The sequence below is a fragment of the Mesoplodon densirostris genome, chromosome 6 (genome assembly GCF_025265405.1).
Source record: "Mesoplodon densirostris isolate mMesDen1 chromosome 6, mMesDen1 primary haplotype, whole genome shotgun sequence".
In the NCBI taxonomy this organism is placed as follows: domain Eukaryota; kingdom Metazoa; phylum Chordata; class Mammalia; order Artiodactyla; family Ziphiidae; genus Mesoplodon; species Mesoplodon densirostris.
Window position 1 is genome coordinate 37,013,947 of NC_082666.1, and position 13,215 is coordinate 37,027,161.

Sequence of the window (13,215 nt, forward strand, 5' to 3'; positions counted from 1 at the left end):
CATTGTGCTAGTCTTTCTACTTTTAAAAATGTTTGAAATTTTTCATAAAAACACAAGTTAAAAAAAAACAAGGTAAACAAATTTTTGGAGCATGATAGGAATCAAAGTAATTATTTCAAAAACAGGCAAGTGGAAGAATCAAGCATTTATCTTGTCTTTCCTATAGAGATTGTACCTCAGAGTAACCAAATAGTTGATATTGGGAAGTTTCTCTTTTACATAGAAGTAATCCAAATAAATCACACAAAAAGATAAAACTTTGCCATTTTGCAATCCCTAAATATTAACTGACCTATGCAATGATCAGCAATGGCTACTACAAGAAAAGACACATTATATAAGTGCCCAGTGCCATCTATGAAATATTCTTGCCAAAAAAAAAGAGGGAGGCAGGCAGGAGGTAAGGAAAGAAGCAGCTCCCAATTTACAGAAAATTTGAGGTGGTGAGACCTATTAAAGAAATAATATCATGGGGACATTATCAGCAAAATCCAGATTGTTAGAATTTTCACAAAACAAATAGTTCAATTTCTTCAACAAATTAAGTTGCAAGGGAAAAAAAAGGATGGAAAGGAAAGCTACATATTAAAAGACTGTATCAACAACTGCAATGTATGGATTTATAAATACTGAAATATTTAGAGATGAAATTATATGAAGACTAGGAGTTGTTTCAAAATAATCCAGGGAGTGGATGAAGAGTAAAGGAAACAAGATTTGCCACTAGTTGTAGTTGTGTATTGGGAATATGGGGCTCCATCCTACTATACTAACTAGTATATATTTAAGAATCTTAATGACAAGAAGTTCTGCTAAGCCTTTGGTATAAAGTCTCCTCGTAGGATGCCAGAGAGCTAGGGAGGTTTTTCTGGCTCTTCTTGATGGAAATGCATAAGGGGTTAGATATCAAACAATCTACCAGATCAGGCTTATATTTGCAAAAACAAAACTAAAATGTATTAATGAAATCTTTTCTGAAGGTAGTGGGGTGTAAAACCACTCAAAATGATAAAATTTACTTGAAAACACAGTGTGTGATTTTTGTTTTGTCAGAGAAACATTTTTCCCATAGGTATGCCATGGTCAGAGAAATGCAATATACAGATATGCAGGAGAGTGCCATGATGAAACTCAGTGCATGGTATCTTGAATACTTTATAACATGGCCTTACTTACTCAGTAGAATAATCAGCTGATTTAAGAAGCTAGGAAAATGGTTTACAGTTCCTTGCTCAATTACAATCATTTTTCAAAATCCTTTTAATTGAAGTATAATACACAGATAAATGCACAAATCCTAAGTGTACAAGCTCAATGAATTATCAGAAAGTAAACACTCCTGGGTAACTGGTACAAAGGTTAAGAAATAAAACATTAACCACAAACCAGAAACCTCTCCTCAAGCCCTCAATTACCTCCTTCCCAAAGGTAACCACTACCCTATTTCTGAACTTGATGTAAATAGAATTATACATTACATATTCTTCTGTGTATGGCTTCCTTTGTTCAACATCACATCTGTGAGATTCTTCCCTGTAGGTTTTATGTAGCTTTATTGTGTTCACTTGTATAAAGTATTCCACTATAAAAATACATCGTTACGAAATTTCTTTCTCTCTCATAGTGCCTGTTGCCCTAATGTGTACTTTGTCTAACATTTATGTAACTAATACTGGCTTTCATTTGGCTAAAGACAATCTCTTAACAGGTTAGAATTTGACACTTGTTTTCTGTAGGATCAAGGACTTAGATAATTCCATAATTTTAGGCATAGAACAAGGATATAGGTGCTTACCTAACTGAACTGTGGGCAATTTATTCCAACAAAATCAATGAGTTTTTCCTGTTACCCTACGTCCTTAGAACATAGAAATGAAAGAAGATAGATAAAGGGATCTTCATGGAACATTAGACTCATTAACTTTTCCTACTCAATTATATTTTTATAATAGCAGAGGTAGGAATTCTACATCCGAACCCAGATTACAAATGCAGTAATTCTAAGAAAACCGTTATATAATTTTATAAGTTCAACATAAATTGTTTTGATAGAAACATATAATGAAGAATTTCCATTGGAAGTAGACAATAGAAAAAAAATCATTGATGTAGGATCACACAAACAGTAAACAAAGTGGGTTTAATACTTTTAACTAACTATTCCTAACATAGCATCCTAGTTTAATTACCTACAAATGTTGGGCTTAAAAATCGGGTACGGGGCTTCCCTGGTGGCACAGTGGTTGAGAGTCTGCCTGCCGATGCAGGGGACACGGGTTCGTGCCCCGGTCTGGGAGGATCCCACATGCCGCAGAGCGGCTGGGCCCATGAGCCATGGCCACTGAGCCTGCACGTCCGGAGCCTGTGCTCCGCAACGGGAGAGGCCACAACAGTGAGAGGCCCGCATACTGCAAAAAAAAAAAAAAAAAAAAAAATTGGGTACAGCTTGACAGTATCCTCTTGATTATTTCTGTAACTGTTCTTCAAGTAATGGCATATGTCTTAGAAATGATCATTGCTCTGAAATGACATTTCTTAGAGATAATTATTGCAGGGTATGTGTTCCTACATATTCATAATTAGCTGTAGGATAGCTTTAGCCATGTGTATTCTGATTAGAATGGCCTAGAGGGAGGCGTTATGATCCATTTGGAAGGCTTTCCATTGAATGAAAGAATTGAAGACTACTTGATTTATGGATTTAGGCTGTCATTTCCACTAGATTACACAGTTCTAAAAGGTAAATCACCATATCCCTAACTTCTCATTATCTTTCCCAGCACAAAGCTCAGTTCTGGTACAATCAGTACTTGGTGAGCTGAAGGAATAATTTTCACTGAACAGCGTTAAGGGCCGAATTACATCCCGTCAAAATTCTTCTGTTGAAGTCCTAAGCCCCAGTATCTCTCAGAATGTAACTGTATTTGGAGATATAGCCTTTAAAGAGGTAATTGAGGTAAAATGAGATCAGATGGGTGGGCCCTAATCCAATATGAATGGTGTCCTTATAAAAAGAGATTAGGACACAGACACATACAGAGGAAAGATCATGTGAAGGTAGTGGGAGAAGATGGCCACCTACAAGTCAAGGAAAGAGGTCTCAAAAGAAATCAAGCCTGGTGACACCTTGATCTTGGACTTCTAACCTCTAGAACTGTAAGAATACACATTTCTATTGTTTAAGCTGCCCAGTCTGTGGTACTTTATTATGTCAGCCCTAGCAAACTAATACATATACTGTAGTAACTACCTTTTTTAAGAGTTAGCTTTCTCAAATTTGCACCTTGAAATTACTTTTTTTTTTTTGCGGTATGCGAGCTTCTCACTGTTGTGGCCTCTCCCGTTGCGGAGCACAGGCTCCGGACGCGCAGGCCCAGCGGCCATGGCTCACGGGCCCAGCCGCTCTGCGGCATGTGGGATCTTCCCAGACTGGGGCACAAACCCGTGTCCCCTGCATCAGCAGGCGGACTCTCAACCACTGCGCCACCAGGGAAGTCCTGAAATTACATTTTTAAAGTTTTCAGAAGTAGGTAGGCACTTTTACTCTTCAGCAGAAAAAAACACCCCCAGCACTTATGCAATGCCTTTAAATTGGTTTTGGGAATTTATACTCAGAAGAGTATATAAACGCCCCAACCCCATGTACAGACCTTCAAGAACACGACCCTCACAGCACTTGGCAGCACAGAACTGCAACATCAGGGTGCAATGGAGAGTACCGGATAATGTTAAGGAGACCTGGGTTCTAGTCCAGACTATGCCATTGACTGGCATGTGGCCTCGGGCAAGTCACTTCCTTCTCTGAGCTGCTCATCTTTAAAAGGTGGAAATTGAACTAGGTAGCCTCTTAGATCCATTTATACTCAAGACTTTGTGACTGTTAATGATGGTTACAAGCCTCTGCTGTGTAAATAAGCATTTCATGGTCAAGCAAGTTTATAAAAGCCTATTTGGCCATAGGATTATTTTATCTTTTCCTGATAAAAATGCCTCTAGATCTTAAAAAAAAAGCTGATCTAGTTACATTCACGGAGACAATAGATTTTAGATGAGCCAGCAAAGATCAGCAGTAGTTACCTAGTTTTCTATTCCATTAAAAATAAATCCCACCCCCCCAAGAAAAAATTCCCACTTGCAAAAATATCCTAGAATAGGGACTTCCCTGGTGGTCCAGTGGTTAAGAAACCACCTTCCAATGCAGGGGACACGGGTTTGATCCCTGGTCAGGGAACTAAGATCCCACATGCTGTGGGGCAACTAAGCCCGCGTGCCACAACTTTTGAGCCCGTGTGCTCTAGAGCCCGTGCACCACAACTAGAGAGAAGCCCATGTGTTGCAACTAGAGAAGCCCGCACGCAGCAACAAAGAGCCCACAAACCAAAGGAAAGATCCCACATGCGGCAACTAAGACCTTCGCAGTCAAATAAATAAACATTAAAAAAAAGAGATCCTAGAATAAAAGATTAAAATAAATGACTGCTTAGACTCCTACAATCCAATAACGCTTTAAAGAACCTAGAAATAAAACATTTGCCTATGGAAAAGCAATATATAGGCAGCTGGTAACTGTGTTACCCTTTAATCAAAAAACCCCACAAACTTGGTTTGTGATCACACCTCGAAATGTCTCAAAATTTATGTATACTCATCCCCTAGGGAAGTCAAAAACTGAACTGGAAAAAATGTTCCAACTCTTCTTTGGCATTGCACGTGTGTGTGTGTGTGTGTGAGTGAGAGAGAGAGAGAGAGAGAGAGAGAGAGAGAGAGAGAGAGAGAGAGAGAGATGCATAGAAAGAGAGCGAAAGACATCACTCATGCAAATGTGCCATGTACTTGTACAAAGGGGGCGTGCCACTGAAGAAGCTATTTGTAGGAGGGTTAGAAAAGCATTGTTTCTCAAAATGAGAACTGTCCCTTAAGTAAAAGAGAGGTGATTAGTAGACTTAAGGTTTTTCAGTTTTTAAAGTGGTATGAATATGTGCTTACTATGCTCTCACTATAACAAGTTTAGATGGATGGCTATGACAAAGAAAATATGACATCATTAGAATTACAGGTAAGACAAGGGGAAACCCAAAGTACAGACAAGAACACAGAAATATTTTTAAGAGAGTACAGATGTCATGACATTTATTAAAAGGCATGCTACAATGCTATACTTGTTAGGAAAGAGATTAGAGATATCAAGTAATAGTCAGCAAATATACAAACTGAACAAAAATGGAATATACTGTAGTGTACAGAAGCTTGAATTAAACATGCACTACGCACTCAGAAAATATGTTTTTTAATATTTTATCTTCTCTTCGCATTTATAACATAATTCACTTCAATAATCACAGAATCCTTTTCTTCCAATGCCACAAACTGTGTTACAAATGAAAGCTGGTACTGCTGCTTATCAAAATATACAAGACAACTGATGTTTTATATAAAACCACTTTATATGTTAACTTGTTCCCAAAAACCGTTTTTTTTTTTCTTTTTCGGCCTGGTTTTAAAAAAAATGTTGTTACAAATATTTACAGCATTTTCTTCTGTTAGATGAACATTCTTATAAACTGAAAAAGGGAATTTTATGAACAGACCACATAAAACACGAGACAATGTCAGAGGCTCCTAGCTGTGCTATTTTTTTTTTTTCTTAAATACAGTACTGAAAATGCCCATGAAACCCATGTTGTCCTAATCCATTCTGTTCACATTTAAACTCCCATTTTCTCTAAGTAGTCTATTCGCCGATAGGAAATAGAAAGTAAAGGCCGCTTTGCACTGGATCTTCTTTCAGAAAGGAGCTTGGGAAAAGAAATGCTTAACAGAAAGGAGTCAAAACCAGAACAGTCAGTCTTTGGTCAGAGCAATGAGGTGACATTTTGATGCAAAACTTTGCTTGGTCAGCAATCTTTATAATTAGTACTTTTTGGATGTGGGATGAATTTTTTAAAGATCTGGGTAACAATGGTAAGGGGAAAAAAAGGCTAGAGTATGATTTTTTTTAATGACATCAAAAATAGCTATTTGAATATTTGTTATTACAACTACTACATAGATTCAAGAACTAAAAATAATGTAACAACAACAACAAAAATCTGTTTACAGTGCTGATTTAAGCTTGCCACGAGCAGCTTTCAATCATGACTATTATCACCAAGGTCACTGGCCCAGAAAAATATCCCTGTTCTCTGGAACATATGCCTCAGGTTACAGAAACTAAGATGACTACCACAAAGATTAAGAGCAGCTCTGTTCTTGGACCTGCACAACGCTATATAATGAATATTATGTGATGAAGGCAAAAAGTGTAACTGAGACTTCATTTTACAGTTACAACTGTTTGCTTGAACGGATGGTGTGTGGGACAACATTCTTTTAAAACTATAGTATATATTTCCTGAAAACCAGAATACTGATACTACCTTAGTCTCAAATAGGAAGAAAAGATCAATTAAGACTACTGAAGAAGGCACATAACCTTTGGTCCTGTTTTTTCTCCCTCTATAAAACCCCTAAAACTAATATTTTAGTAATTTTCTATTTTTTAAATCATTCACAACTAGCTGTTAAAATTTGCTCTGAAAAAAGACTGCAAATAGTCTTGTAGACAATAACACAGCTCTTAAAAGACAGCTGAGTTATATATTTTCTTTAAAGAAAAAGTTCTGTGCAATCTAAATTGTATTTCTTTTAGCACAATAGTAGAATATTTTAAGTCTGGCAGTTTTATTCTTGTTAACAACAGATCAAAACAAAGGAAAAGTTAAGAAAAATGCTTTTACGCAGAGTCATGCTGTCTTTTTGGTTTTAAAAATAGCAGTACACACTAGGTTTTCTAAGAGATAGGCTGATAGTTTGGCAAACAGGCCTTTTAAGTGACTCACTGGGGGGGAAAACACATACTTCTGAGCTTGTCATCTTTTGTCCAAAAATACTTAGTGGAAACAGAAGAGGAATTACATGTTAATATAAATGTATAACCTTTGCTGCCTAATGACACGGAAGCTTTCAAAAGTTTATATAAAACTGATCAGAGACATTCATGAGAATTACTTTTTTTTTTTTTTTGCGGTATGCGGGCCTCTCACTGCTGTGGCCTCCCCCGCCGCAGAGCACAGGCTCCGGATGCGCAGGCCCAGCGGCCACAGCTCACGGGCCCAGCCGCTCCGCGGCATGCGGGATCCTCCCGCACCGGGGCATGAACCCGAGTCCCCTGCATCGGCAGGCGGACCCCCAACCACTGTGCCACCAGGGAAGCCCCCATGAGAATTACTTTTAATCAACTGAAGCAGAACCTATAATCACCATCTTAGGTGGAGCCAAAAAAGGGCACTGCTTCCATAAGGAATAGGCAGGCAAAAATTGTGTCTCTAAAAACTGTGAGATTTGCAACTTTCAACAAAATCAGAAACATTACTACAAATTAACATTACAATATTTAGCCTTAAATAACGAATTTATGGCATTCTGCAGGAGCTATTGGGTAATTCTGATACTCTCCTGTAAGATATCAAATTATTAAGGTTATTTTTCTATTTGTATCTCACAGGAAACACAATTTACTGCTATGCAAGTTATTTAAATCTCAAAGTAGAACTTTTTGGCATAAATTGCTGTTAAATGTGTACTGCTATTTTTTAATCAAGTCCTGAATATACATACTTTGTGTCAAAGTCAGACACCTCCAAAAATAAGACAATACTCCTTAAAATTAAGTAAATAAACTAAAAAATAGGATACTATGACAGCTCAACAGCAAAAACAAACATTGCTCAGAAGATATCAACTAAATGCATGCCAAAACAAAAAAACCAAAGATCTAGTTTTTCCACTGACCTGATATTTTAAAATCTTTTTACAGAAACTATAGCAACACAAATACTGTAGACCTCTATAATTCAAAGAGCAAAGAGCCCAATATGGACAACATCCATGTGCTACAGCTAATTTTAGACACAAATTGATGGTTGCAAACACACTATTTTAAACAAGAATATCTCACCTTTTCCAAATCTTAATTTGATTAATGTTCTTTGTCAATAAATTAAGATGTATGTAATGTGCATATGTATGTACAACACTAGAAAAGTGTACGTATGTATATACTTATCTATACACACACACACATACGCGCATGCAAATCCCTGAAAAGGATTCAAATGTTCTCTCAAATATAAAGGCCATTCCCTATTTCAAAATTACATTCAATACCATTGTGATCTCCCTTCTGCTACACTTCTGCTACACTTACACTGACTGTTATAGGAATCATGAATTAAACTACACAATAATTCCCAACTAAAAAAAAACCAATTTAACATTCCACTGTAAATTATAATAGTGCCTGTATGGAAGGAAAAAAATGAAGCAATTTGGGGAGATTTCTTAAATAAATTGTTTTTTCCCCCTTCCCTCTTACTCAGTGTTTTGGTAAAAATATATTTCATAAGTGAAAAAATAAAAATTAGATAAATGATTATACCTATCAGCCAATATTAAAACTGATCCATTTGAAAGATCTCAATATAGTGTCCTCCTTTGTATTCTACCAACTAATTGTTGCTCAGCGTTGAGTGAATTCTGCTTTTTAACAATTACCTTTTGTAGTCTCCAATTTTTTATAAAATTTCTTCCTGTGTTCAAATTAATGGCTGGAATATAGCAAAGAAATTGAGATATTCTTTTAAAAGGTGAGATGAGCCACTCTGAGAATCTGAGAAGTGTAAAAGGGGTGGACAAAAATGACCCTTTTAACAAATTCTGCTTTAAAAAACTCCGATCAAGCACTGAAGGAATAATTAACAAAAGCAAAGTATCTAACTAAAAAGAAACAATTTTACATTATACAATCACTGAAGCAACATTAAAATGTACTCTCACATTCAACTAAAAAGAGGGACACAGTATGAGAAAGAATCTACCTTCTCATACTCCATATATGTGGGCACTCAGTAATGAAGTTACATTAACAAAGAAAAGCAAGTTCTCACGAGTATATGACAAAAACCAAGTAATCCTGAGACAAATTCTAATGGGTGATAAAGATCAGACAAGATCCAGAACTGAGACTGCATGTTATAGCCCCAAATTGGTATGCTATAACTGGCAATGACCACTATTGGTCACAATATGAAGAGGCCTACAGGTGTGCACTGAGTTATTCCCCAAACCGTTTAACCCTTCCTCACCCCATCTCTATACCAAAGCACCAAAAAATTTGAATAGAAACTACTAGTTATTGAAAATCACTTAAAATTGCAATGAAAAAAACCTTAAAATCCTTACCAGAACAGGGAAAGAAAAAACCAAATGCTCACCAAGCCCACGATATAGCTTTCAAGATACTTAGATAAAAGTCTAACCTATTATATCATAAGCACATAATAAGGCACATAATAGGAAATTAAGTAAATACACAGTAATTCTGAATAAGTATTAGAGATTATAGTGGTACAAAAAACCCTTGAGATTGATTTTTTTCTAAAAGAAGACTTTACCAAAAATAACTTTTAAAAAATCTGTCAAACCATATGATAGACCTGAATATTTTCCTTAAGACTGTAAACTTTTTTCTGAAAACAACTATAAAAAAGTAGTTTATAAGTAGGATTATTTTTCTTTTTAAATTTTCCAAGATCATATTATATTATTCGGCAAGTGTCATTTTGAAATTTAAAACATGACTTTTCCTAATAAAATTATTAATTATTCTGACATCTTAATAGATCCTGGTTGGATTCCACTTAATTTCCCTGGAGACAGTTGAGACACTTCATTCTCCAAATAGTCTTAAAAAGTTAAAGGTATGCAAAGGAGTGTCTTATAGTGGAAAAAAAATTGAAAGAAAACACGCAGATTTATAAATTTGCTTCCAATACAACCCAATTTGTTTATGTATAGTAAGTATCAGTATATGCCAAATAACTGATGTAACTTACAAGGGGACACAGTTCTCTAGAGGAGTCAAACTTCTGAATCATACAGTTAAAAACTTGGTTGTAGGTAATTTAAATTACTTATGTCAAGTAATTTTAAAAGTCTATATGTTTAAATTTTTCGAAGTACAAAGGAGTTTAGAAATGTTGTATAAGGCTGATCTGGACCCAAACGCAAAGAAAGACCGTCCTCTTGAAATCCAATTTAATATAGGGAATTAAATTATTGAAAAAAAATTTTTTCCTGATTCTTTTTTCCTGAAGATTATTTTCATTTTAGAAACTATGGTACAAAGGAAAAACACGCCTCTGATGACGTATTGGCAGAAGGTTTAAGGAAAAAGAGAACATCCCATGATTTTTTGAATATACTTGAATATCAAAACTCAGGAAGAGTTATTTTTGTGAAAGAGGCAGAATTGGTCTTGAGCTGCTTCAGTCTATGTCTGAAGGTTTTACTGAAATTATGGTCCAGTCTTAGGAGAAAAATTCACAGAAAAGTTAGATTGTAGATTTTGAGAAGGAAACTCTGAGGTGGTGATTTTCTCCAAGGTCATGGTTATGAAGTTCAATGAGAGCCTGGATTGCTTCTTCCACAGAACCCAACTGAATGAGTGCCATTTTGCGATCTTTCCTGAAAATGGTAGAAGAAATAGAAAAAGCAAATAGAATTAATTTTGCCTACAAACCTCTTCCCCAGACCTAGAAGACTTCATTAAACTACCTTAAACATTTGCAGATCATATTAAATAATGTTAATGTATTTCTTAAAAGCATGGACTTACTGAAAGAATTTAAAAGCCTTCACTGAACATCCGGCTTCTGTGAAAAGGTTCTTCAGATCATCTACTGTAACAGAGGGGCTGTGAAAACATTACAGAGAGAGTCAACTATTTTATCCTTAATTTTTAAATGATGCAAAGATTAACTCCTGAAATCATCAAGTCTCCAGAATTTTCACATTTCAAAGAGCATAAAGCCACGCAATGAAGATATGATTTGCAAGTGCCCTGAAAGATGTTCAAGGTTGATGATGCATACATGTTCTCAAACGATGGAATTTTGTCTCAAATCTTTTGCACAGGACATGGGCAGTATATAAAGAACAAGAAAATCTTTCTATATTTATTCTTTCAATGGGATTATTACCCACAATTAACTCTAGTACTTCCAAAGATACTTCCCTAGCTCTGACTTGTCTTCTATGGTCCAGCGTTTTCCACTACTAGGCCAGTAGATTTTCAATTACTTTCAGGGTAACTATGAACATGTGTATGTGGTAACCAGGTTCTAAGATAGCCCCCAACTACTCCTGCCTCCTAGTATTCACACTTTTGGTACTCCCCTCCCACATCTAATAAGGATGTCCTCTGTAACGCTCAGGGTATTGTAGATATGACACATGTGACTTCTGAGGCTGAGAGACACTGCGATTTCCACCTTGCCATCTCTTGAATCACTAGCTTTGCAAGAAACCAGCTGCTATTTCACGTGGACAATCAGCAGCCCTATGGAGAGCTCCTTGTGGCAAGGAACTGAGGCCTCCTGTCAACAACTAAGTATATGGTGAGCCACTTTGGAAGTGGATTCTCTAGCCCCAGTTAAGCCTTCAGATGCAACCTTATGAGAGATTCAGCCAAAACCACCCAGCTAAGCCACTTCTGGATTCCTGACTTACAGTAACAGTTTGAGATAATGAACATCTACTATTGTGTTAAGCTGTTAAGTTTTGGGGTGATCTATTACGCAGCAGTAGATAACTAATACAGTGGTCTATCACAGTGAATCAACTGACTAAAAGTAGACTCTTCCTCATCTCACAACTCCCAGCAAGGAGGGTGTTATAGAACAATTGGCTCTGCAAGGAGACAGATATAAGTTCACATTCTATTTTTCATTCACCTGGTATGTCACTCTTGAGTAAGTTACTTAATCTGAGCCTCTCACTTTCATTGTTAAAATGAAACTAATGACCTTTACTCCAAATGTTATTATGGATAAATTGCTAGAGACAGAATGTAGAATAGTGGTTACCAGGGACTGGGGGTAGAGAGAAACAAGGAGATATTGTTTAATGGGTACAGAGCTTCAGTTTGAGATGATGACAAGGATCTGCAGATGGATATAATTGATGGTTGCACACTATGAATGTACTTAATGTGAATGTACACTCAAAAACGGTTAAAATGGTAAAACTTAGGTTATATATTTAACCACAATTTTAAAAGAAGGTTATTATGGAGATTAAATGAGGTAACACACGTAAAACACCAGCACATGCCCAGACTAGGCAGATGGTTAAAAAAAGTATTAACGTCCTTTCTCTCTTCTACCTACATGTCCAATGCAGGTTGCAACTTGAGACCAGCTCCTGGATAAATGTATTTAAGAGGGAGCCTGCTTTAGTATTTAAATATGTTGCCTCTCTCCCTGACTCTGTAGTGATGAGGTGCTAAATTTCTAGATTTTTTTCTCAAGTGACTCTTCCAGTTGCCTGGCTGGCATGAGGTTTGAGCCATTGCCCAATTCGGATTCAAGGTTTCTCCATATAGCCTAATTGGAGACTAGCTAGGAGCCTGCGCATTCAACAGCATTTTGAATAATTATTTTCTCTTCCTATTCAAATCCCATTCTCATTCTCAGAAATATTCCAGCACTGTAACCTTCTCCATTCCCTCAGTCTTTAACTTTTCATATACATGCTCGCACACAACTATACCCCACAGCTTTTACCCTTCCTTCCCAAAGCTTATCCCTCTTCATGTATTAGATTAAGTTATATAAAATTGCCAACTTGGGACTTCCCTGGTGGCGCAGTGGTTAAGAATCCGCCTGCCAATGCAGGGGACACAGGTTCGAGCCCTGGTCTGGGAAGATCCCACATGCCACAGAGCAACTAAGCCCATGAACCACAACTACTGGGCCCGCACTCCGCAACAAACAGAAGCCACTGCAATGAGAAGCCCGCACACTGCAACAAAGAGTAGCCCCTGATCGCCACAACTAGAGAAAGCCCGTGCACAGCAACGAAGACCCAACACAGCCCCCTTTGTACGTCAAGGATTTCAAGAATTAAAACTGGGGTTGCCAGGTGCTTTCTATAAAGGGCCATATAGTAAATTTCTTAGGCTCTGATGGCCATACAGCCTCTGTTGTAACTATTCAGCTTTGCTGTTATAGCTCAAAAGCAGCTATAGCTAATACATAAATGAATAAATGTGGTTGTGTTCCATAAAACTTTATTTATGGAAGGTGAAATTTAAATTTTATGTAATTTTCTCTAATC

General features: G+C 36.8%; 1 protein-coding gene across 4 annotated transcripts in view; it reads right to left on the reverse strand.

Annotated features, from left to right (window-relative positions):
- Nucleotides 1-3,514: 3,514 nt before the first annotated feature.
- The window catches only part of PTBP3 (polypyrimidine tract binding protein 3), a 103,016-nt gene continuing 93,315 nt past the window's right edge, over nucleotides 3,515-13,215 (reverse strand). For all 4 annotated transcript variants that reach the window (XM_060101337.1, XM_060101336.1, XM_060101338.1 and 1 more), the window contains 2 exons: nucleotides 10,715-10,792; nucleotides 3,515-10,563 (listed from right to left, as the gene is read on the reverse strand). In XM_060101337.1, coding sequence (XP_059957320.1) covers nucleotides 10,431-10,563; nucleotides 10,715-10,792 — 211 coding nt within the window. In that variant the 3' untranslated portion in view covers nucleotides 3,515-10,430. The remainder of the gene's footprint in view (nucleotides 10,564-10,714; nucleotides 10,793-13,215) is intronic.